Raw genomic sequence first — 27,673 nt, 5'->3', positions numbered from 1 at the left:
AACAGGCAGGTTAATCAATTATTTAAATAAAATAAATGTTGTTGGATTACAACTCGAGTTGTTTGACCTGCAATCAAATGATGAATTGAAGAATGAGTTCAAATCACCATCTACAAGAAAAATCCTGTATTGGGTTGCCAACAGGATTTGAGCTTCTGAAACAATTGGTTCCTCGTGTTTGTGGAATATTAAGAGGAACATAGTTGTGCGAGTCTGTTTCCTCTTCAATGAATGTGGTGGAAAATAAATATCCTATTAAACTCACTCATGATTACATAGGATCAAATAATGAGGATTGCCACAACGAGTCTGGATTCTCAGGATTCACAAGCAAATTAAAAATCTTTAGTATTAAAATATATGTATATGAATAAAGATATTCAAACATATTTTATCATGTTTATATGATTTACTGCCCAATTAAAATTAAAGCAAATGTTTCATTAGTGTGGCCCGCGAGATGATCTCTTAATCTCATTATGACTAACACCTACAAAATGTTGAGAACCCCTGATTTTGAAATTATATTTCATGTTTTTCTCCAAAATCCAATTATTTTTACTGCAAAATATTTATTCAAAATGATTAACCTCCCAAGAGTATCTAATTCTTTTCCAGTCAAGAAGCTGTGTCAAATTAAAATACGAAATTGTTTTTGATCCATTGTTTGGAAGTTACAAAAGTAGACTATCACAAAGCACAATGACTCACAAACTATACAATAAATATAAATTGTGATGAAATTTTAACGGCTGTCGTTTTTTATTAGTTGGTACTAACTATAAATGAGGCAAATTAAAAAAAACAAAAACATTCTATTTGTGAAGCCCGGGACTTTTCAACCCCTCTGTTAACAAACTGTCTTTGGGCCTTTTTCTAAATATAGGTCCAAATACATTTATGTAAAAATATATTTTTAAGACCGAAAAGAATCGGTCTCGGACCGAGTATCAACACTAATATGTCCCTATGAGCTTCGCTATGCTATGTATACAAACACATGTTCTACTAGTCAAACCCTTTCAACTATAGCGGAAATAGTCTTATCGTATTTAAATAAATACACATAAAAGTGAAAACAGACTTTAATCCCAATCATTAAATTGTCTTCTTCCTCAGTGCCTTTAATTACAGAAGAAAAAAAAGGAAAAACTAAAGAGTAAAGATACTCCGTGATTACTTCTTCGTTGTATTCTTGTGCAAAAGAAAAGAGAGAGAGGGAGAGGGGGAGAATGAATTAGAGAATTAAAACCAATCAAGGCATGTTGATTACGTTATGTATATAAAAATGTAAATTGTCAAAAAATTCATTTCGTGATCTACAGAGTTAAAAAGAGTTGCGTCATGGTTATTTTCTTTTATTATATTATAATAAATAAATATTATGTCTTGAGGTAAGGAGGGGGGGGTGAAAATGCAAAATGAATTCATTTTAATTAATTTTGTTGTGAAGATATATGTATAGAAATTGGTTCACTGTAAAATAACTGTGGTAAAAAGGTTGCAGACAAAATAGTGTTGCACTGTAAAATCGTCGTGTACATAATCATGCACATGTAGGTATTATCATCGTGATGCTATTTAATTGCAACAACGCAATATGATGGTGCGCAATTTAATTGCAAATATATCATATTCGGAAAATCAAACTATTGAATGATTTAAATAAATCCACCGCAGATGCTTCATTGAACCTTTCTAATATATCAAAAGCCATTCCAACCCTCAGATTGTACATGGTGGGCTTCAACCACCACCACCACCGGCGCGTTTATAAACATCAAGGACCACTTCTAATATACTATAATACACTCCGGCCCAAGGGTTTTGCAATACACAACGATTTTACGACAACTACTTTGCTACAATCTTTTTACCGGACACCACAAATAAGATCATAGTTTCCATTATTTGTCCGGGAATTCACGTGACGTTAACATCAGCAATTTTGGGGCGCCTTAACAAATAAGTTTTAAAACAATGAAACCCTTTTTTCATTAATATTAAGAAACATTTGGACGTCCAAATGGGGCCAACAACCAAAAGGACTTACCTTACTATTTATCAAAAATATATCCCTCTAATACCTTGTTTTATTTTATATATTTTTATGACCCTAAAGTGTATAAAAATATGTTACTACATGACAATTCCATCTCATGTCTGTGTTGTAGATAAAAATTAACCATTATAATGGAAAAAATTAGATATTTTTCCCTAATTATCACACTTTTCTCGTCCCTAATCGATCCATTAAAAAAAAGGTATAAATTTAGACATTTTATAAGGATTTTTTGTTTGATTTAATGCAAATATCACTGTTTATAATTGGCATTAAGTAGCCTTCAATCTAATTGCTTAATTTTTTTATGATCATAAACCCATTTAATGGAGTTTAGTCAAGATGTATTGTTCATTTTATATAGTAAAAGTATCAAATTTGAGCCCCAAAGATGGCGTCTCTTTTAATGATGATGCAATTTATGACGTCCGTGAAAACGCTCAATACTACATCTTCTAATAAAGCGTCTTCACTCACATCACAAAATTCCATCCTAATTGAGGAGGCTCAGTGTTGATATATTCCCATTTAATCTTGAATAAACTTTATCAAATGATTTTAATGACGAAAAAAGACTAAAGACCAGTATTGAATACAACTAGATGCTATTTTAATTAAATCAAATTAATAGGTACTGAAAATCCCTATGAAACGACCTAATTTTGTTTTGGAACGATTAAAGTAGGATAATCATAGGACTAAAATATCTTATTCTTGCAAAAGTGACAGTTTATGTATGGTCTACAATATGTGAATCATAATATTTGACCTTCCTTAAAAAAAGGCGATGAAGAAAAGTCCTAATATTCATGCAAACAACGCCTACGTCTCTGATATATGCATAATAAAGCTAGACGTTTGAGAGATAGATTGATACTTGTGTTATGTCGGTCCATATTTATGACTACGGTCCGGCCCAGTCCAGTCCTTACAGAAAGTAAAATCGATCTCTCGGACGTCAATGCCGGTGTTTTTCCTTCTTTTAAATTATTCCGTTATATCATTGAATAAATAATATAACTAACTAATAATAAAATATGTTCGTATTATAATGAAAAAAAAAAAAAATGCAAGATATGTGCAATAATCTTAAATACATATTTCATATATCTTATTTGGATTAATAAACCATCAAAATTTTTATGAAAAATTCCAAGGACTGACTGTCTTAAGTACCGATCCTAAGACTGGAATGGCCCGAATAAATAATGACCGACACAACACTAATTGATACAAGATAAATATTTCAGTCCTTCTATTTATAAGTCCCATTTTGATATCCAAACATATTCCAGTGGTTTACCATTTTCCAAGTCATCTTAATGCAATATAAGGTATTTCATTCCATGTAACCTGATTGTTTAGGCTCCCAAAAATGAGTACGTCATAGAGTGAAAACACTCTAAAACAGAACTGGTCAAAATATGTACATACTTTATGGTGTGTTCAAAACAAGCACCATTGAAGTATATGTTTTTGAAAATTGCCAATTAAATTAAAACCTATCGCTATTTTTTATTTCTGACGGAAACTCATTTATATATAAGAGTATTTTTTTAGTAAACAATATATGTGAGTTTGGGTGGTTTGTTTTTCGACTTTTTTCGGATTTCGATTACGGCTATTACTGAAAAGTTGAGATATGCTAAGAAAAATACCCTTGCAAAATTTCATTTTTCTACAATGTCATCTATAGGTATCACCACTAATTTAATATTAGAAAGGAGAAAAGTTATTTATTTCGTCGATAAAGATTAAAATACATCATTCATCATAATTTTCCTTTTATTAATTATGATGGACATCATTCAAAACTATAAAAAAACATTAATAAAGTTGTTTTTTTTCTGAAGCTACCCTATGGAGCAATAAGAAAGAATAACCATAAGAAAATTTTATCTGTCTTTTTTGAAAATGTAAAAAAAGAATGAACGCAATACATGGATCAACAAATTTTTCCAACTTTTTCTTTTTTCCCTCTCACAGGACAATTTTAGACAAAAAACTTTTTAAAGGTTAAAAAATGTCTTATCAAAATTATTTTATGAAAAATAACTAAAAAATTTCCCCTTAGTATCTATAAGTTTGGTTTTGCCTAAATATGAGCTCGAAGGACATTGCAATTTTGCATAGGTAATTTTCACGCCCTATGAAATTTTTTTCACTTTATCCGTAATCAAAATTCGTAAAAAGTTGAAAATTAATCCGCTCTAATGGATATATGGAGAATGAGTCAACTAACTCTACGATAAATGCCAAATATTACATTTTACTCTAAATGCCAAATAAATGTATATATATATATATATGATTATACATGGATATAAAAAGAATAATCGAAGAAAATTCTTTTTGCTTTAAATAAAATTACATATCCACCATTTCACGAAAAAAAACAAAAAAAAAAACTATTCAGCCTTCATTATGTATTTACAAATATAGAACAAGTCGTTTTTGCTTTGTTTTTAAAAGGAGAACCTCTTCTAATCAGGGAAGGGATGACTAATATTAATCATAAATGAGTAATTACGTATATTACCCTTATACAGGTAAATATATAATCATTTATCATTAATGCGGACAAACGGCAAGTTAAATGGGAATAACAATAATGTAAAAAAAATAAAAAATACAGATATCCCTCCCATTGATAACAATTAGTGTTGGGTTTCGCACTGAGACCGTTTATGAATTTTAGAGGACCGAATTAATTCGGTCCTCTAAAGAAGTTCGGTCTGGACTGGCCCTAAATAAAAATGAGAAAGCGCTCAGTAAAAATTGTTCTCTTGAACTCAATGTGCGTAGGTTCGATATTCAGTCGCTCAGAGAAAAGGAAATATACTTTATGTATATGGACTTCAAAGACAATTATTCCTAGGTCAAATGGAGTAATTGAAATACTATAATCATTGCTTGTACTTTATGAGTGCAACTCCATCTGTCCAATTAAAGGAACATTAAAATAAATAAAAAAGATTGTTCTAGATCAGCGACAAAGAAAAATACCTTCTGGATCGCTCTTACAAAAAAATTGGATTAGACCCATTCTATACAGGATACGGGAGCAACATTTTCAAATCGTTTGTATCGCATGTTAGTACATTTTTAGAGTTAGATATTTCTTACTTTTTTTGTCATGTGATTGCGTAATAAGTAAGCTTTGTTTTGATACATTTTTTGTTTTGAATCAGCCACCAAATGAGTGAATAGGGGTCAAAAGTGTATCAGACTTGCTTGACATACATAAAGCCCTAAAAACATCACTGCCATTGTCGGGGTCAATGTGATGATCGTCCGCAATATCCAGAATGGCAAGAACGTTGGCCAATGGACGTTGAGACCTCCAGAACGTGAAGTTCTGCGTCCAAAACTTTGCTGATTTCTGTCCCAAGGACATGTGGCCTCCGTTATCCGCCGACTTGAATCCCCCTTAACTACTTTTGGTGGGGGTGCCGTCGAAGGCATTACGGATGCAACACCACACCAGAATATGGATGACCTGAAGTCAACTATCTCCAAGTTCTGGGCCAACTACCCTGAGGACATAATTGTCAAATCCTGTACCAGCTTCAGCCACCGTACACTTTTAAATAAGCTAATAAAATTTTGGGTTTTTGAACCAAAAAGTTTATTATTAGCTGACTCTAAAAATCTGCTTCCGCACCCTGTAGATGAATGGTTAATTAGGTCAGTTGGGTTTTAAAATGATGCACATTGCCCCCCTAATAGCGTCATATGAAGTTAAATCATATTTGTACAACTCGGTCAATGATTTGAAAATGACCGAAATATCGTTCAAAATCGGACTTGGACCGAATCCCAACACTAATAATAATTTTGATAATGATGATTTGACTTTTATATTTTGTATTTATATATAATATTTAAAAAAAAAGGTAGGGAGAATTGCAAGGTAGACTGCTCTGTGTGTCTCTCTCTCTAATATGTTGATGATCATGAAAAAGCCAAAAGCCAAGCAAACAACCATTGAATGAATGTCTTGCCTTCTCCTCCTATTACTAGGTCAATATCAACAAGTATTTGTGCAGACAATACACACTGTATATTGTATTCTTAACGCTTGTACACACACACACACACAAATCCAAAAACAAATATCTAATTGAGGGTTACTCAAGGCCCTCTTCTTTTTTACTTCTTCCACCTACTACAAGCTTTTTATAATAAATATTGTAATGAATTTGACTTACTGATAGTCTTCCTCTTCTTTCTTCTTGGGTAAATAGGTTTTGATGAGGCGTCTGTAAAAAAATAGAAAATAGTTTAGAATGAGAAACTTATATATCATATATACAAACAGGGGTTGGGCTGGAGGGGCTGTAGCCCAACCACCAAACTAAGGAATTTATCCTTTTACTAATTTTATTAGTAAACAATTTCTTTTGTTAAAAAAAAATATAATAATGTTTGAATTTTTTTAACAAAAATTTTATTTTATGTGAATAGCCACTATCCCCCAAAAAAAAACCCCCAACAATAACCTAATATTATAAGCGAAAAATAAAAAATATTGGATTTTTAAATATACATAGATTTTATATCAATTTTACTTAATATAAAAAAACCACAAAAATAAATATTCTAAAAATTAATTAAGCCTTGCTATTAGATCAAATTTCAAAGGCACAACATATTTACATAATGAATTTTGTTTTATTTCTTTATTCTATATTTACTCAATTGATGCATTTCTGCCTACATACGGGTTTTAGTATCAAAATTAGCACATCAATACGTCAATACTTTTACGACTAAAAATATAAAACAAAACTGTCGTCAAGGAAAATTCACATGCTCGACTTTTGTTTGGGATGGGGGGAAGAGAAAAGAAAGATATAATTTTCTAGCTTTTTTTAATCATTAATTACACATAGTAGGACCTTCGTCACTATATTTTAATTCTAATGAATATTAAAGTAACAAACTGAAGACCCAAAACTTTCAGTAACATGACTAAATTACGAAAAACGGAATTTTTATGGAATCGAGAAAAGACAACAAAAACCAATTTGTGATATATTTAAATGCTATATTTATCTATATTTTCCTTCAATAATTCCTCTTTCCAAAGCAATAACAGCCTACGCACGCTGGCGAACAGATTGGCCATGCCCATGGCGTACCTGATGGTAGCTCGGAGCGAATCCAAATTTGGATTAAAGAAGTGGCAGACTTTCTTCTCCACGACACCCGTAACTGCTAAGTACAGGAGGTTGAGGTCAGGGCCACATGGAAGCAGACCAGAAGTCAGCTGTATTTTAGCAGCTGAAGTTTTGAATTTTTCTTGGTTGTATGAGGCTGTAATTGACTTATTGATATTGCAGGGAGTTCGGATGAAGATGCCAACAGTCTATAAAGCCTTCTCGTACTGACACCGCCACGGAGGAGATCGACCTTGTATTTAAATTTATGAAATGAGTTGAAATACCCAGGAATCATGTTAATTATAGTTTAGAACCTTCATTTGGTTTATCAGACTTAACCCATTACTGCCCAATACTCCTAAAAATTATTTGAAATGATAAATAATTCAATATGAGATTCTTTTGATCTCGAATAAGACTTTTAATCGATTTTGCCCTTGCATATGGGTCCTATGGGCATGTACTTTGAGTTTTCATGCTTGAACCATCATTACATTTAGCAACCAATTGAATAGTATATGGTCCAGTACCATCTCTTTATTTTTCTTAATACTAAGTAGTTTGCCACATCATTATGCAACATGTGAACTGAATAATTGATTATAGAGTTCGAGCATGGAATACTTGATTACTTCTTTTGGTCTTCCAACTGGGTAAGGCTCTAAAAAGTTGAACCCAACAAATACACCGACAGAGCCCTTCTATGCGGTTACTTCTAAATAATGGTGTATATAGATGGTTTTCATATATCACTTCTACATTTTGGACAGTGCTGATTTGCTAGGTAGATCCAGACCTTGAAGTATGTTCCTTTTCATAGTTCCAAGGAGACCGACCAATGCCTTTATTTGCTAGTTTATTCTTCAAGTCCAAGGAAGTCAATAAATTAGAATACTATACTGAATTTCTTATTGTCACTACCCACACGTACTTCGAGGAACATAAAAAATGTTACATACTTTTTGAGGGAGAAAAATAATTCATATAGACATTAGTATCAGTTAATAGAACGTAGATCCGTTTTTGAACATAATATTAGAACCATGTTTATAAATATCAAATCCATTTTACTAATCAGGATTTGTAAGCCAACAATGATTGGACATTATACATTATTTACATTTATAGACATTATTTTATTAACGAGTTAAGATTATCTTAAACATTGTAAATGATTTAGGAGAAAAACAGTAGCCACTTAAAATGTATTGTTTTACTTTTCTCAAGGTACGTCGGGCAGTAATGGGTTAATCTGGGGGGCCTCTCAAATAGAATCCATCAATGTATAATTAATTCTTTCATAACTTTTTTCCTCGTATATGTGTAACAAAAAAGACGGGCAGGTTAAGTAGTATTAATTAAATGAATCGATATACCATAATAGGAGCAGAAAAAGAGTGGGAAGGGGGAACAACTCTCGTTCTCTCTGTTCAACAATCGTGTTGCCTTGGTAGCAGCAGCAATAAAAACAACAGACAACATAATACAGAAACTAAGTAACACAAATATTCCTGATTCCACAACAATATCAGAAAGAAGAAATAAAAGAAATTGAACAAAACTGGAGATCGAACCATGGATATACGCATCCATCTTTATCTTTACAACCCTTTCCGTGAGTATCTTTTTCATATAAATGTTGTGTACAAGCTGCGATTTCTGAACAAGTTACAATTTGAATTAGCAACTATATGACATTGATGCTGTCATTTCATTTATATATATTTAAAATAAGCATTTCATGAGTAATATAACTATGGACATTGGAACTTTAATTTGTGCCACAGAACATGTCGGAGTAATTATTAAGTAAAAAAGTGAAACTGTATCATTAATATATTGCCCATCTATGACAGTGATTCCCAAACGCGGCTACGCAAGATTATCAATAATCAATAAATATCTTTTGTAAAATAAACGTCAAAATTTTTTTTATAGACATCATTATTCGTGTGCAAAATTATACAACTACAGTGAATTTTACCGATTTCCCCCGTAAATCAACAAAAAAATATTGACAAAAGAAATCGTGTATTAGAGCTTCTTGACTTGGGAATGAGTCATGGCGAGATCTGTGACATTGTCCCCTGCTCCAAGGGTCTCAAGTCCAAGGTTAAAAAGATGAAGGACGATAGCAAGGGCCTTAAGAGGAAGCCTCAAAGTAGTGGGTGAAACTGAAAAAGGACAACATACTTCCTGTTTTCCAAAAGGTCTCAAGATCGGCGCAGAGGTGTACCTTGACGTTATAGAGGCAGTGGTATTTCTCTAGTTGAAGTCCAACTACTCCAAGGGCACTTATGTTTTTGAGTAAGACTCTGCTCCAGGCCACAAGGACTCTTTAAGTGGTGTGAAGACAACTTGGTGAATGTGGCCTCTGTTCTCAACAGACTCCATCTCTATTGACTATAGTATCTGAGGCCTGCACCACCTCTCATGTGAATTTCCTAAAGGCTGACATCTCGGATGAATACGTCAAGAAGACCTGAAGAACTAGGATTGAGGCCAATGGGTTCCACTTTGATACATAATTGTAAAAAGGGGCTTTACAGTGATGAAAAGGTTGAGAATCACAGATATATAAAAATATTCAATTTATCACAAGTAATACTGCAAAATCTTCAATTTTTTTGTTGTTGTTGTTGGTTCCAATTTGATTAGGTATTCAAGTTAAAACTTGTAAAAAAACCGCAACTTATACACTACATAAATAAAACTAGTATTCCTAGTTTTTGTTAAGTCAATGTGAGTCATTCTATACCTATGTATGTATTCGCATTATAGATACTCTTACTCGTTGGACTATATTTCCTGTATCCTGGATGTTATCATCCCTGGCCACAACCCCACAATACTCTACAACATCTATACTCCTACTTAACTTCCCTATGCCGTGTTCATCATAAAAATTGGGTCAACTCTTCCTCCTCCACTACTGTTGGAGTTCTTCCGGAATCCAAGAGTCGCATTGCTTTTGAATAATTAAGCAGGAAACTCTTTTATATATAAATATATATAATACTGTTCACAAAATGTATAAATAAAATCATAAGATGACAACATTTTTGGTTCATTATACTTGGAATATGAATTTTTATAACTTTTCATTTAGTTCCACAGAGAGTAATTCATCCAGACATTTTAAATAGCATATAGTAGGCATTATGAAAGTAGATAGCAGCACAATGCCGGAATTATGAGCTAGCATACTTGCACATCGTTTTGAAAGAATTATACCGATGTTATTTAGCCATTAGTTTATTCTTATATGGCACGGTTAGTGCAAAAGTGACGCAACTAGGCATTTTCTCAATCTGAGATATGTTAACTACATGTTTTTAAATGTATATTTAATCATTTTTGACGGTTTTTTCCTTCTCCATACGTCAATATACGTAATAATGGACTAGGTAATTTTGACTCAAGCCATTTGGCCTTAATAGTATATAAATAAATGAGATTTATAGGTTATTTTTGGTTAAAATTGATGTTTCTTTGGAATTTTTAATCAAAATATGGAATGCATATTACTGTTAAAAGCTTTAAATGATTGTTTTCTGTTGGAAAAAATGATGGAATCATGCCCCAAAATTTAAATGCATACAGCAACAAAATCTCACTTTGTAATGAATTCGAATAAGGATGGTATAAGTATAAGACCGAATTGAAAAAAAAAAAAAAAAAAAAAAAAATCGAAATTGGACCGAATCTCAACAGTAGTTATCATCTTTTATAGGTAGATACTTATCTCTTGAGATATCTAGATCCTGTTTCCTCAGGGTTTTACACCTACGATAAATTATCAAGAAAGAAAATATTTCCCTGGAAATCTTGGATTTAATTATTTTATAATGAAATTAAATATATATTGATAAACTTTTTAACTATTTATTTTGCAGTATAAACGTTGTGTACTTACACAAACAGTGATGCCTAATGAATCACCTATAACAAAACATTATCACACAAATGAATAATTAACTATCACTTCTCCTTCTAAAGTAGGAAATATGAATAATTTTTGTATCTCTACAGATAGTATAGCTAAGACTAGCTAGCCTACTATTTAAAATAAATTGTAACAAATCTCATAGAATATAATATGTACTATCTCAAAGCAGAATTGACCGGGAAATGTTTAACTCTAGTATACACAGATATATTAAGGGCATCTTTTACTTAACACATCTAGAGATGATTTCTATAAAAATCTCCTATAAAAAATAGTTCGAACGAACTAGACCTCATTTAAAAGGGAGAGAAAGACTTGAGCCCAATGTTTTTTCTGTTATCCTTGACCCATATTAGTAATTCCTAATAAAAAAATAACTAAAAAACATAGGACTATAAAATAAGTGCAGACTTGACCATGAATTTTTTATCATTGTTTTTTAACAATAATAATGGCTTCTTTTGCCTCATATCTGCATTTTTTCCCCTCCCTCACTCTCTGCAAAATACAATGCAGAACCAGTTTTGCACCTTCTTACATGATAATTATTGTTATGCATGTGTTCAAATAAATAAAAATAAATTATGATAAGTTCAAGGGCAAAAAGAAATCACTTTTTTTTCTTTTATTATACACACAAAAGATTCATAAATGACGATTATGAATAAAGAGGTTGAGGAAATCTATAGTAGATACCTAGTGCTTACAATCTATATGCCTACCTAGTTATGTATAGATACACACCCCATGAGAAGAAAAAAATCCAGCTTACCTTTAATCAATACATACATATTATATACGTGAAGAAAAGAAAAAAAGGCACTGGGAGGGCTATGAGAAATGAGAACATCTGGTGCCTTGAACAATAATCATAATAGTCTTAGCAATAACAATAACAATAAAAGGATCGACCACAATTGGTTGATGAGGACATCAGAAAGGACGACTTTGGGTGAATGATAGTATAATGATTGAACACACACAAAAAGAAGAGTTTTGACCACACCATATACTAAATTATATACCTCTACTAATAATAACTGAATATTAATGACATCCTTGATCAATAGCCATGGGGGTATTGAATGCCTTTATGTACTTGTGCATGAGGAGCAGTGTTAGGAAGCAAATTGTGTGAAAATTAATATAAAGGTTATTAGTGAGAGTAATTAAAATGTTTGAAAGAATTACTTTCTTCAGGAGTTATCTAACACATGGGCTGGAAAGTACGAGGATTCTCATAGACCGTGCTACATATATATTTTTTAAATTCACCTCATTTTCAGTGTGTACCAAACAGCTGTCTAAATTTCATGACAATCTGTTCTTAATTTTGTGAGATATTGTGCTAAGTGATACGCTACTTTAATTATTTCTATAACAATGGATCAAAAACAATTTGTTGTTTTAATTTGAGACTGCCTCTTGATGGGGAAAAATACTGTTCAAACTGTTCCCCCATAAATGAAATAAAAAAGCCAATTTCGAAAAAAAAGTGTTTTCTTGGTTAGACCCGGAACTTTTCATCCCAGGTGTTGGAAATATAAATTAACAACTATTGTAAAAAAAAAAATGCAATAATTCCACCAGCCATTTCCTAGTATAAGTAACCCATAGGGACTACGTCATCTAGGGCACCGTCGAGAAGTATGCCTGTACTACTCCGCACGTAAGTGTTGAAAATTTGAAGGCTTCTGTGAAAAGGAATGCCCATGGACTTGGTTAAAACACGCGTAAGACGTTCAGGTCCCGGATTGAGCTATTATTGGCACCAAGAGCCGGTTTGAATAATAATTATATATTTCATAAATGTTAAATGTTTCAAAGCGTAACTCTGTGTACTTTTTGAGAAGCTTCAAGAGGTTTATCACCGATCAAAATTTTCACGATTTACTTCCCACACAACACTGCCTATACTAGTATTGATCGACAAATTATGTTTAAGTGAGACCCCGGAATGAAATAATAAATACTAGCGTTGGATTTGAGCTTTAGAAACTCGGAAAAAAACAAAACAGCAACATCACATTACTAAAGTTAACAATTTTCGGATCATTACTTGTCAGAAATGTTATTTTGGGAAAGTTCTATTTAACTTGAACTCGAATTATACTCAGAACAAATCGAAAAATTCGATCAGTTAGTCAAATTTCTAGTATCCCTCAAAAGGACAGTAATAAAATACGAACAGACACCCTCATTACTTATTAAAAGAAGAGTTGACAAATATATCAAAAAGAAGAAACAATTACATTATTAACATATTATGAGTAAATTCTCAAAACTCGAAAATTAAACCAAACACTACTTCAACTCAACTCAAAAAATCTCGAACTCGAAATTGTTATCTCGAATTTAACCCATAAAAATGATTGAATTGATGAAACCCTTCAAAAACACCCAAGAAACTCTAGTATACATACATTTCGTGGGCTTTACACCATTTATTGACGATTGTATTTTTTTTTTAATAATCATAAAAGGGTTAATATTTTCTAAATTTGTAATACATAATCACCTATTAAATATTCAACGTGTTCACACGTGGAAATCCCCTTTCTTATTCCCTCCCACATACATATTTAGGTTACAAATGCGTATTGCCAGGTGTCTTACCTATGGATCATGAGTTCACGACAGACAGTAGCAAATAATTACAGGATTTTCATTATGTTTTGTTTTTTTCAATTTCTTTCCAAAAAAATGGAAGGAAAACTGCTGATAATAAGTTATCAGACCCTTGGGCTCCAAACTTTTAGGAAAGGATGACAGGTATCAAAAGTTTGTGAACCGCTATTTCATATATTAACATGTCTTCTGTAAAAAACAACCACAACAATGGTTACTGTGAAGAAGTAATTCCAATCTTTCTCAATATAAACTCGATTAATCCTGAGCTAGTGGTGATGTGGTTCACGAGATCAATTTTTGAAGATTAGCCCATATCTAGATCAGTGGTTCTTAACCTGGATTCGGCGAGTCAGTCTCAGGGGTTCGTCGGAGGTGGAAACACACATGATTTGTGATGACACACTCCACTCTACCAATTAAGAAGGGTTTGGGAATAGTTAAATGAAACTGGTGGGGCTCAGTACCGCCAACAGGATTAAGAAACAGTTATCTAGACTCTTTCAATGTCTTGGATAAGGCGGTCAAGACCACAACACTATGTACACTATTGTACTCCAGGGTATTTATTAAACTCCTGCTTCCTTATATAAAAAGGATGCATCATTAAGGAAGTTTGGGCATTTCATTATGTGACAACGAGATTCAATTTAAATATTCAGTTAGTTGATACAATTTGACTTAATTGAGTGAAACATCTGTTCTTGTGCAAATAATCTTGCTAATTGTCGTGAAAGTCAATTGCTTACTGATTCAATTTAGTATAACGAAAAATAAGGGAGTACAATATACATGGAGCACTGTATAAAAAGAAGGAAATCTCGCAGGCGTTTAGCTCAACTCATAATAAAAAAGAAAAAAAAAAGAAAAGCGGGAAGTACTTTATATAGAATTTAAAAATAAATAAATGTTACTTTAAATGAGCTTTAGCGACGGGATAAAATACCATATTAAATTTTTTTTCTCAACCTATTACTATTATTTCTTATTCTTGAGGAGAGAACATCTAAGTATTGAGTGACTAGCTACGTTTGAGTGTTTACTAATTATTTTATACATAAAGTTATCTCACGATCTAAAAAGTTGACCCTAGTGACCTTCTTTATAGGAATGTTCCTTCTCCATAGATTACACCATGCAACAGCATTTTTACCTGCAGGCTGAAACTTACATTTAATATTGTTATTTAAGCCGTAGAACACGAAAATGACCCTTAAAATTTTCAATATCTACAGGTTTGGCCTTTAAAAATTTGGTTTTTAATACTTATTAATAATAGGAATATTATTGTAATCTATATTCAAAACCTAACCTGCTTATTTTATTACATTTCTAAATAAAAAAAACTAAATATGGGGTTCAGCCTGCGGGCGCTCCAAGATCATAATTTTTTTGCATAATGTTATCTTTATTCAACATATCTTTCTTATTTTTCTTAAGGTAATGTGTTGTGGTAGTCATTATTTATTCGGTTCAATCCAGTCTTAGAAACAACTATTTCCTCAGACTCTTAGTACTATTATAACTGACAGTTTTTGGGCCTAGACTAAACTGCAGTTTTCAGGACCAACGAAACACATTTAATGATGATTAAATTCCGTCTCTTACCTCAGTTTGGAAGCGTATTCAACTTCGATTTTGCATCTTTGATCGATAAAATGCCCGTATTTTTCCAGGAAATCGATTCCTTTTTGAGTATGCGATGCTATGTTCTCATATTGGTCCTGCATGGAATTAAAAAGAGCAAATTATTTAATTGTTTTTGTAAATATGTATGTGAAAGTGTGATTTTAGCCATATGATGAATACTATGAGTGAAGGGGATTTTTTTACACAAACACAAAACAAAAGAAGGAAGCAACCTGCTCAGAAATCGTATTAGAGTGTGTATGTACTGTACATATAATATTCAAGGAACTAGTAGTAAGAATAAATATAATATTATAATAACTACATATAATGAATGAAATAACAGAAATTTTGATTTTCTTGCCTCGTCATACTTTCCAACTAAACAATAAAAAAAATATACTTTTTTTTTTTTTTACATTTATAATAACGACTATAAAAGTGAGTTTAAAAAAGTAACTTTTTCCCAAGGACGAGTATGCACGTATAACCATAGATTTTGGACATTAGGAAGGAGAAGGGATAAAGAAAGAGAGAAGAGGACCAGGGCTAATAGGGAGTGGATGAATGAGTTAACAAATAATTATATAATTTTAATTTTTTTGTCAATTCCCTTAGAGAAACTTATCTATGGAAGAACCCCACGTGTATATACATAGGTTATTATCATGAAAACCAGGGATTTAGATTGCTTAAGTTTTTTGTTTTTTGAATAAATCTTTAAAAATTACAATTTTATGCTAATTTAAAGTAGATAGGGGTCGGATTTCGTTGTTATAATATATATATATATAGTCATATGTCACGAGCAACACTCGTACATTGCTACTCAAGTTGTATGAAGCAAACAAAAAAGACTCTGCTCGTGTGTCTAAAATGCGAGTATTTACTTGTAACTCGTCAAAAAATTAAGTTTACTCCCTTCTTCTTTTTTGAGAATATAAAGCATGTATTTTTTTAAATTGGATTTAAAAAGTTTCGAGTCCACAAGAGGAAGAACGCCGCATCATCAGAGCCAGTTAAGGATGTGAATCTCATTATTAGTAATCAAAGAAGTGAAAAACAATTTTTAAATGACAAACTTTCAGATATTCTTGTTTAAAATTTGATTTTTGACTGACGAATTTGTTAGTGTACAAAAAGTGTTAGGTAGTGTCAGGAGCATCCACAGAAGGTGGAGTGGAGGGGCTGTAGTCCCCCTAAATCAATGAATATTTGTCTTTATCACACACAATAATTATCAATTACGGAAAATTTGCAAGTTTCATACCAATTAGATTATCGAGTAACAACGATGGCTCGTAATTCATCTAGTGATTTTTTATAAATTCAAAAATACTCTAGCAGCAAAATTCAGCTCACGACACATCACTATTTATATATATTAGTGTTGTGTTTTGACCGCTCTGAGACTATTATAATTTTGGTTGTAGGCCTCTTAAACCCCCGATCAATTACTTCCTTTTACCCCCCAGTATTTCACCCACTATTACAATAAATAGCACCTATACATCCAAATATTCCAGCTTTTAACAACTATACAAGCGTAATTATTAATTTAATCAATGAGTCCTTGATTTAACTTAATGATGTGAATATTAGTGATACATATTATTATTCATTAATATATCTCATCAAATATGATATAACAATTATATACATCTAAGTCAGTATTTTGAGTCTTTCCATTACAAATATACCGTTGATATTACTTGAGAAGATTTTGGATTTGATTTTTGTGATGTTGAAACACATATATTAAAAATTAGATATAATTAACCTATTTATTTTGGATATGCATGACTCTATTTCACCGTATTTAAGGAGGTATCCAAAAATCCTTCTCAGATATTAATTATAATATAATGTGTATACTCGTTCAATATCATCAATCCATAAATTCATCGTATAAATAACCTACTAAAACTCAATGTTTTACCAACTTTTTGTCATGGGATTAAGGAAATTAAATTATGCATTATTATAAATACATATTTGTTGTATCTTATATATCATGCCTATCAGCCTAAGTATCTATTTTAATTGAAATCTGTATTTATTTTAGTATTCAAATTTAAATGGTTTATAGAGCTCATAATATCTTTCCAATTCGAACTGGGAAGTTTCATTGCTCAACAACCGCTCCAAACAACCATAACATTCATTTATTACTTTGGCCCTCTATCATTTACTAACTGTACTTCTTAATAATAATGATGGGGGATAAAGGTTACAGGGGGTAGTGGTCAGGGATAATTTGTTGGGGGGAGGGTAGGTGGCCTCTTCCCATAATTTTAAGTGGACCAAACTAATTGGGTCTTTTAAAAAACTTCGCTCTGGATCACTCATTTAAAATTCGATATAGATGATTTGTTGAAAAACTCAGTTGTATTTCAAAATTGTGAACATGGACCAACAATAATGTCATATGAAGTTAAATGAGTTGCAGTAATTATATTTGTACCGACCAATAAACAGGAATTGGTTCATAAATGGAGATCGAAAAAAATCGGTACTTGTTTTGAAAACAATTAAATTTCGGTCTGAGATTGTGGTCTGGACCAAAATATCGGAGACCAGAATGAATTTTTTTTTTGTCTCGAATAGAGTTTCAAGACTAATGTATATGTTATAACTTGTACAAGCAGATTGTTTAAGTTGGAACTAATACGTATCATAACATCATATTTAATTACACTACCAGTCATTTTTAAAATTAATATGTAAATTTCAAAAAGTACACTAATAAAATATCTACCATCCATGAAATATTCAAGTATTACCTTGTCACTGTAAATTCTTCATCTAACTTTTTGATAGTAACTTTTACAATCTGCTTATACAGGTTACAACTTGTACAATACATATATTTAAAAAAAGGCATTTTTCTATGAAAAATATATTAGATGATAAGACTAACAACGAAAGAACCTTGAACGACTTAAAATTTTCCATCAAGGAAACAAGAAAAAAAATGAATGTAGAGACGACCAAAATATAAAAATATATATATAATCCTCCACAACTAATGAGGATGCCTTAAAAACCCACCATTTCAAGAGGGTTTAATTAGAGGCATCTATAAGCAAGTTCACATATATGTGGTACATCCACATAAAAATAAGCTTGATCAAACATAAAAAAATAAATCAAAGAAAAATCTTAATTTAATTAAATTAATACATACATACACAGGGGCGTCCCAGGGGATGGGCTGGAGGGACTGTAGCTCCTTTCGCCAAATTATGGAATTTTAGCTTTTGACTATACTGTGGACTTTTGAATTTTTTTCCATAAAATTATATTTATTTGTCTATAGCAGTGGATTTTTGATTTGATTTTTTTTTTTTTGACAAATTTAATATGTGAATTTTTTTTATGAATTTCCCCCAATTTATATATATAATCCTACGGAGGCTTCTGATACAAACCAATCTTTATTAGATCTAAGAGACTTTTCAAATAAAACCTATCAATGTCTCACTCTTTGATTACGACAAATAGTTTTGCCCACTTTCAGTGCAATTTGCAGCGTGCCCAAAGGGTTAATAAAAATACTTTATTGATAGAAATGAAGGATGATTCGTCGAAGAATACAAATATAATCCACCCTCAATTTTGGGAAAAATGATTTCAGCTTGCTTTTGTGTTGACAGCCACATATCTAATTAAATGTTTTTTAGAATCTATTTGGACACAACCAACGTAATATCATATAGTGTTTTTTTTTAAATAGTTATTTATAGAATAATAAAAAAGGACAATGCCGCTGTACAATGTATGTGCTAAATAATACCTAAGGAATTGCATAACAGAATCTACAAGTCATACTTGCATATGGTGCATCAAACATTTTTTCCCCCATTATTAATTTATTATATAATCATATCATGACATCATCTAATTCATAATTTCTCAACTCATCCTGCCCACTGAGACCCACATTTATTTTTGATAAATTATTAATGCGCAGGCCATTTTACTTCATTTCCAGATTGAAGCAAATATTGTATTGTTAAGAAATTTCATGTCTACTCCAAACACCTTTTCAATAACAAAATATCATGGCGTTATCCAACTAACATAATAATTTAAGAAGGATACATCAGTCTTTAATATGGGACATAAAACCGATTTGGAAAAAAGTCTTAAATTTTTAGAAAGCATAATTTTCATCCGTATTATTGTTAGTGATCAAAATGGAGCGTATTTTTGGAGATGTTAAAAAAACCAAAAATCGACATGGTAACCCTGACTTAAAAAAAAGCTGTTTTATAGAAGAGCAGCTCAGCTGTCATGACGTTTCATTAGATTAGTTATAGTCTGTTGTGCCAAGGGAGGAGAAGGAGAAATAAATATAGAGGAATACGAATACCAATCCTCAATTCTACTCTGAGTCCAACAAGGATTTATAGAAATTATAACTCCGTAACACTTCCACAATGTTACTCTGCGTCTTTTATTAGGAGACAAGAATGTTAAATCGGCTTTTTCAAATTATTGAATGTAGTAGAAAAAGATGTTTACTACTCAGGAGTTAAATAATAATGACAATAGCTGCTGAGGAATGGAAAATTCATTCTTAAGATTACCAGTTAAAAAAAAAAAAAAAAATGAGAAAAGCTATAAAATACACACAATTTACATCACTAATTAAAGTAAAGTTCTTAATTTTATCAATGAAATTAGTTTAGTAAAACTTTAAAGTATCTTTTGACACAATAATAATTTGACTTTTTTCTTAATTAGCCCTAATTAATATATATATATCTTGTATAGAAGTTGCAATTTGGTACGAGTTACAAACTAAAAATGAGATTAATAACTTTATATCAAGGATTTAAATAATGGGATGAGGACCATGCAATTATTGAATACTCCATGGATGATCTATATATTTATCGTGTTATTTTTGACTATTTTACTACCAATTACTAAAATGCATGTTTTGTGTCATCTATTTTATTAAGGTCGCCTGATGAGAATTAAGGATTTAATTGATACAAAAAATAATTCAATAAATAAAGCACACAATGAATATAAAACCCCCTTTATGCAAGTAACAATAAATTCTTTCATTAATATCTCAGTTCGTAAAATGTGGGTCAATCCTCTTTTCAACTCAATAACTGCCTAAAAGAAGGCCACTACTTATATTATAGGTTGTAATATATATTTACTTGCCATCATCAAAGTACTTGACTGAGTGTTTATTACTGCTTTATAAATAATTTATTTCGATAGAAGAACCCTTTATTCGAATATATACAGGGTGCACAATTTATCTATGCTTCCACTTTGGAGCGCTCTTTTGGGTGAACGCAGGGACTTATGCCGCTGATTTGTATATATGGATAGTCTGTTTAAATCTGCACAAGTTTGAAAAAAAAAAGAATCAATTGACGGATTCGTTGTCCCAAATATTTGGGAAAGGCGCAGAGCCCTCCATGAAATCCGCGCTGGGAGTGATGAAATAACAATTGCTCAAACTCTACGACTCAGTGAGACGTTCTTTCGCAAGGATAAGAGGGAATTTGAGTCCTATATAGGAGATTTTGAGGTAACATCAATGAGGGCTGAGGTGAAATGTCTCCAAGACAATTTTGGTGGAACACCAAAGACGAACTTATCAGTCTGATAAAAAAAGGAATTCTAGGATTTGACAAGGGACCAAGTGGCGAATACCTACTCGCGCTTTTGGGCTCGTATAGAGACTGTAATTGAGGCTGGAGATGATTTTATGAATAAAGTAAAACCATCAAGCTTTCGGAATCTGGTTGTATTTTGTTATACTGATAACTGATGGGAAAGAAAATTGTGTTTGAAAAAAAATCCTTTCCGCAAAAAAACAGATAGTATTGCACACCTTGTATATATAGAGAGAAGGCAAAATAAGAGACCATATAAAGGTAGAATTGCATCATGTTTCCCCCCTCTATGCACTAGTAAATTTTTAACTATATATACATATAGTAGGACAAAGTTATTTTTCATTTCCTAAAAAAATGTATTAACAAAATTAAACAATAATTAATTTATATTTGAAGAGTAATTTAATTCAATATTTGTAATTAATTTATGTTATTTTCTTAAAAGTTCTAAGAAAGAAATAGGTAATATATTTTCCCACGAATACTTTTAAAAAACTATTAAGGGCCGAATAATAGGTAATTGTAGGCAAGACAAGGACGGAGAGAGAGAAATGACTAATAGTCATATCTTATAAATGAGCTGTTTGATTGTATCCTTCTTTGATCAATTATGGTAATCATAATTATATTTATTGAAGAGATTCTTCTCATTCTATAATATGAATTTACGAAGAAGACTGACCATCAAAGTGAGAAAGAAATAAAGAGTGACTAACAAAGGGGATATGAATCAGTCCACATGAATCATAATATTACTTAATAGTTAAATGAAATTAGTGCTGTGTCGATGAGAGTCAAATCGATGAAGGTTACAATGAATTAGAAAGGAATCGATTAACCTTCAAATATGAGTATTGAGTATTGTATGAGCTCCAAAGTTTTGACTTTCCTAACATAAAGGCAGCAAGTTGGGAAATATATTGATCTACATTTCAGCTGTTAACAAACATAGATGTAAAAGAGAAGAGCTGGGCAAGAGAAGACAGTTATGAGTTAATCATCCCAATAGGGAGTTCATTTTGTCTTCCTTTTGGGCAATGATATAATCAATTCAATTAACTCAGTTGATGTAAAAAAAAAAAAAAACAATGAGTAGGTTTAATGTTGAATAGTCAAAAATTATGGTATTCTTTTAATCAAGGACATTAGTGTTTCTCGGTCCTTATTTATTTGGTCCAGTCCAGTCTTAAAACCGGTCCTTGGAATTTTCCCTAAAAAAGTTACGGTTTATTAAGCTAAATAAGATATGTAAGTTATATACCATTGCACATATCTTCCAAAAAATATTTATGTTTACATTAGAATGTAATATACCATGAACCTTTTCTTATTTTTTTACCTAGTTATATAATTTGTTCTATATATAACATAATAATTTAAAAAGGAAAATATCCCGCAATGGCGTCACAACGAATGGGTTTTTACTTTCTTTAAAAATCGGCAACTCGGACTGGAAAGAACTGGACTGTGTTCCTAAATAAAGACAAGACATAACAATAAAGGAAATCACAACTCAATCTCTTTTTATAGCAGCTGAATTCTTCTACCAGAGCTTTATATTCAACAATACATCTGCCACAATGCCAATCTGCCATAAAAAATAACTTGTCTCCTTAAATTAATTTATCTATGGTGTTTTTAAGAACGCGTACGAATCGGACGCCAAAGGCGGGACATGGAACAATCTTTGCTTAATAGGGACTGTTTGATGTACAAAAATAGCCACTAGGGCGCCCTCTATCTAGTCAAAGCCTAACCGAATCTCAAATTTTAAACACTAAGAGGACTATATAAGAATAATGGCCCACTATCATCGTGCATTAAAGATATTTGAAGTTTAAGTATTGAACGAGTTGGTACACTGATTAAATAGTTTAATTTAATATTTGTGATAATGTTACCACCATATATAGGAGGCACTTTAAAATGTAGGACGTATTTCAAAGGCTGATAACAGCTGATGTAGGCAAATATTCGTAATTCTAATATTTAGTGTTGATTCGAGTCGAGTTGATACACCACTAAAATAAATACGGAAATCCAAGAATAGGAAGAGAAAGAAAGAATTTAAATAAATATTGTACCCATTATTTGATATACGGAAGAGATGAGATGGGGAAATTGAGGCATGACTGGTCGAATGAATAATATAAATAAATAAAAATACTAAGACCTGACCCCTACAATGAACTATAACCACTACTGTTTTCTTCTTCCTTATCAAAAAAGAATCTTACTAGCATATCATAAAACAATGGGATGTTAGAAAATGACATAAGAGATTATTATTCCCCTTCAAATTGCTTCTGTTTATTCCTCTCTCTCTATATATACGAGATTGGGATCAGAAACTCTCCATGGAGAAGTAAATAACAATAATAAAATATAATGATACTATGTAAAAAGGATCCTTGATGGTAAAGATACGAGATTTCATCACCATAGATCTTTTTTGTATTTTTTTTTTAGAAGAATCATTTATAACCGTTAAGAAAGAGAAGTTAAAATAAAATCAATCATTTGATCTTTTGTAATATATAATAACACGGCTAATACTCAGTCTAAACACAGAAAAAGAAAAGATGAATTTAATTCAATAATAAATGTTCATAGGTAAATGAAATTCATACGTTAATTATGAAATTATGAGATTTTTTTTAATTCCTCGTAGGGTAAATACTCAACTACCGCAAACGTATCATAATACTGTCAAATAAAAATATAATGTTTAATGTTTTAAAAAAATCCAATAATTCCTTAATTGGGGAGGGGAAAAATCCCCTCCAGCCCTGCGGACACCCGAGTGGCATGATGTTTATTTATTTAACAATATCAAGTATAAGTCCTCCTCTATGGCATGGAAATTATATCAATTCCCATTACCACCAAGGCTTATTAAATTGCCCCAATTGGGGTGATTATCCCCAGTTCTCCGACCACTGTTCTAGGACTATACAGTATAAATGGAGTTGTACAAAATATGACTTAGATCTATGATTTATAATTAATGATGTATTTTTGACAACATAATTACTAATCAAGAGTTAGTAGTCATTGTCACATTAAAAGGTCCTCAACTGGACCAATTATCAGTTTGTATAATACGATCCTGATACTTATTGTGTAAATTAAATGATGCATCCTATTTTCAGTAGCTATTATTATTATTTTTGAAGAGAAAATATCCAAGTATGAAGTAATAACTAGTGCGTGTGCTCATGAATGACGGAGTGTAACAATGAGGGTTTGATCGGGAGTGATAAGTATAAATCCTGGTTGGAATTAGGCAGGAATTACTCAGATTTCAATCTTCAATCCTACTCTATGTCCCTACAAGATTCGGAGATTCTCAATTTCCTTATTTTTATCATTAACACTAATTGTGTGCAGGGTGAATTTTTTAGAACCAGGCTTTTTTGAATTCATTGACCCCATCCAACCCGCAAAAAAAGAAGAAGCTATTCTTATATGGACTATTTATTATTAAATTAAACTTATATTATAAAATAATTATGTGGGATTTACTTAGTGATGTGTCGATCTTTACTTATTTGGTCCAGTCCTAGAACTGATTTAAATATATATCTAGAACTTTATAAGTTTTTAAGACTGAATTGGACCAGGAAGTTCAGTAATTTTCCGTCCTAAATAAGGACAAACACAACCCTATACATTGGCAAAATAAAAAATTGTTTTTCTATGAGCAACTATCAAATGTATGTATATTTCAACATATGTATGTAAATACAATAATACATCATCAACAACAAAAACAAAGTCGAACCAGAGCAGCCCTCTATCTCTTACTTATTCATTCAAATGCCTTCCTTCCCCCCTCCCCTTTCACAGAACTAAAGAGAATGTATTTCAAGGTCCACTTCCAATAATAACTTTGACGATAACAAGAGTATATTAATAGTCAAGTAGAAGACTAAAAAAAGAGAGATATGAGTAAGAAAAAGGCTGTAGAACGACGCCTGGTCACTGTTGTCCACCCACGACGACGAACCAATCATTCCTTCAATCAAACTATGTACAAAAAAAAAAACTGGTCAGACTTTTGTTGTTCTTGTTTTGATATATAATAATTATACGTAGTATACTTATTATTCATCGAGGCATTCTCCATTCTCCTTCCCTAAAAGACATCTCACTATTAGTGTTGGGCTTCGGTTCGAAAATCCTAGACCGGTCTGACACATTTATGATTTTTAGAGGACCGAACTAATTGGATCCTTTAAAGAAGTTCGATCTGAACCGTTTTCATTTACAATTCGTTGTAGATGACGTTAATTGTGTTCCAAAACTGCTAACATTGACCTAAATATGGTCATATTTAGTCAAATGTGTTGCATAAATCATATTTGTACTGCTCAAATATCAGGAATGGGGGGGAAAATTGGTACATGAACACAAACCGAAAAAATCGGTCTACGGTATGAGATGGCAATCTAGACCAAAATATCTAGTGATGCTAATTGGGAGCGTTATGGGCAAGCTATAAAACAGAGCAAAAATCAACAAGGTAATCTTGACAGTTAGAAAACTGTTTAATAGGAGAGCAGCTTAGCTGTCATGACGTTTCCTCCTCGGTAGTATTGTGTTGGTCCTAAGGACGGGTCTCAATGGTCGAGATTTTGAAGGACTGAGCATTGACCGGTCCCCTGACTAGACTGGACCGACACAACACTACTCTTGAGGTATTAAATAATAATAACTAGTGTTTGTCAGTCCGTATTTATTCGGTCTAGTCTATTCCAGTCTTAGGAACAGTCCATAGACTGTCAGTACTAGAACTGATTTAAAAATATGTTTAGTGACGTCATCAAGGAATGAATTGGACGGGACTAAAAGCATTAAACCAAGTAGTGCATTGACGGCTAATGTCATTATTAGCGAAAAATTTATCTTGGTCAAAATTTACATTTTTTCCGCTAGAAGTATTATTATTTCAGGTATTTAGGAGAATCATTTCCTGTTCTCTCGAGAATGAGTCAAGTACTGTAATATTTCTACTTTTATTTACTTAATTATTTCATAATTCATATACTATTTGATTTAACAATTATGGAGAAGGAATTATGATTCAAAATGATTTTCACATAAAGAATGGTATGTAGGTTTCAAATTAAGAAGATATTTATGATTTGATATCCATTTTTTTCTTCTAGAGACTTCTTTTGGATTTTTGAGAATAGGAAATTAAAAAAAAAGCGAACGGTTTCTTGAAGCTTTTGGAAATTTGACTCAGTTCTATTTTTGCATCCTCGAACGTTACTCGAATGACCCATTATTTTGGAGTGATTTGTTTCAAATTTGCTTAATAATAGTATGAAAATATTTAAGACTAGAATAAATAATATAGTATCATTACTTATTCAAACTTGTTAATACTACGTCGTACGTGCACTAAATAAATGAGTGACGTCATAGAAAATTGACATCTTACGAAAATATTGTGACAAATATTGACCATACTATTTCCTCAGGCTAACGGTCCTCGATGCGCTACTTGGCTTAATGCTTTAGACGGGATTGCAGTTTTCAGTCCTAAATAATGACTGACACAACCCTGATAATGGGACACCTAGTAAAAGAAAAATGACTCTCCAGTTTGCCAACTCTAAAACAAACGGGGGAGCTCAAAAAATGCACCCGATAACTAGAAATATCTGTCCAAAATCAGTCTAGACAACATAATCGAACCGGAAACAATTTGGCTCAGCACTAATTTACTACATATGATGTATTACTAAGAAATATACCTGTATCCGTAGTTATACATGGTGTACACTAGAGTACATGCCTACATTTCATGACTCAATACACTTTTAAAGAGCAAATAAATGTGTCATTGCATATTTCAAACGGATTGTAGTACTTACATATGTGTCTATCGTGCATGTATACTATATACAAACGTTTTCAAAGTAAAAAATAAAACAATTAACAAAGGATATGCAAGTTCCAATTAATCTCTGTCCCTTTCAATGATTATTATAAGATAATTAATTGGTGAAACATACATTGCCCTTACCCACTTTTTAAGACTGTAAGTGTAATATTTCTACTACTAAATGGTAAAATTGCATGACTATGATATCAATAATATACAGTTTACAATTCAATGAGTTGAGTCAGCTTAATATCATTCAAACAAAAACATAACCTCCGTTCATTTTTCGTTGGCGGAGGTAATAAGTTCTACCTTCCATCCATTACACAGATGACTATAACATAACTAATTGGTCAAACCCATGTCTTACAAATAGTAGAATTCTTCAAATCGTCTTTCCACTGTATGTATTCGAACATTTTCTAAAATAGAAAACGTGTTAGAATATTATGACTATCAGTTCAGTAAGCTCAACATCATTCCTTTATCATATATACCGTAGGGAAATCATTAACAGTTGAAACAACACTTCTTCACGATTTGTTCAAGCTTGGATTAGAGATACCAAATTTGGTTTCCCTAAATTTACGTCTTTCTACTAAGAGACAAATTAATGAAAATATGATGAATACTTTTTTTGTACTCATTTGCATTTGAATACAAAATGTCCACCCTAAGTTCAACTCATATTTA

The 27,673-nt window shown here is 31.7% G+C and overlaps 1 protein-coding gene and 1 long non-coding RNA gene across 3 annotated transcripts in view; one reads left to right on the top strand and one right to left on the bottom strand.

The window, feature by feature from the left end:
- Positions 1-27,673, bottom strand: part of Cip4 (formin-binding protein 1-like Cip4) — a 61,832-nt gene that overhangs the window by 14,323 nt on the left and 19,836 nt on the right. For both annotated transcript variants that reach the window (XM_040718434.1, XM_040718436.1), the window contains exons 2-3: positions 15,413-15,528; positions 6,274-6,324 (exon numbers count right to left, since the gene is read on the bottom strand). In XM_040718434.1, coding sequence (XP_040574368.1) covers positions 6,274-6,324; positions 15,413-15,528 — 167 coding nt within the window. The remainder of the gene's footprint in view (positions 1-6,273; positions 6,325-15,412; positions 15,529-27,673) is intronic.
- Positions 8,544-10,286, top strand: LOC121123315 (uncharacterized). The gene is made up of 2 exons (XR_005865973.1): positions 8,544-8,842; positions 10,009-10,286. It is a non-coding gene; the product is annotated as an uncharacterized lncRNA (long non-coding RNA).

The sequence above is a fragment of the Lepeophtheirus salmonis genome, chromosome 8 (assembly GCF_016086655.4).
Source record: "Lepeophtheirus salmonis chromosome 8, UVic_Lsal_1.4, whole genome shotgun sequence".
Classification (NCBI taxonomy): domain Eukaryota; kingdom Metazoa; phylum Arthropoda; class Copepoda; order Siphonostomatoida; family Caligidae; genus Lepeophtheirus; species Lepeophtheirus salmonis.
The sequence above is the reverse complement of the archived record's forward strand: the minus strand, read 5'-3'. Positions and strand labels throughout refer to the sequence as shown.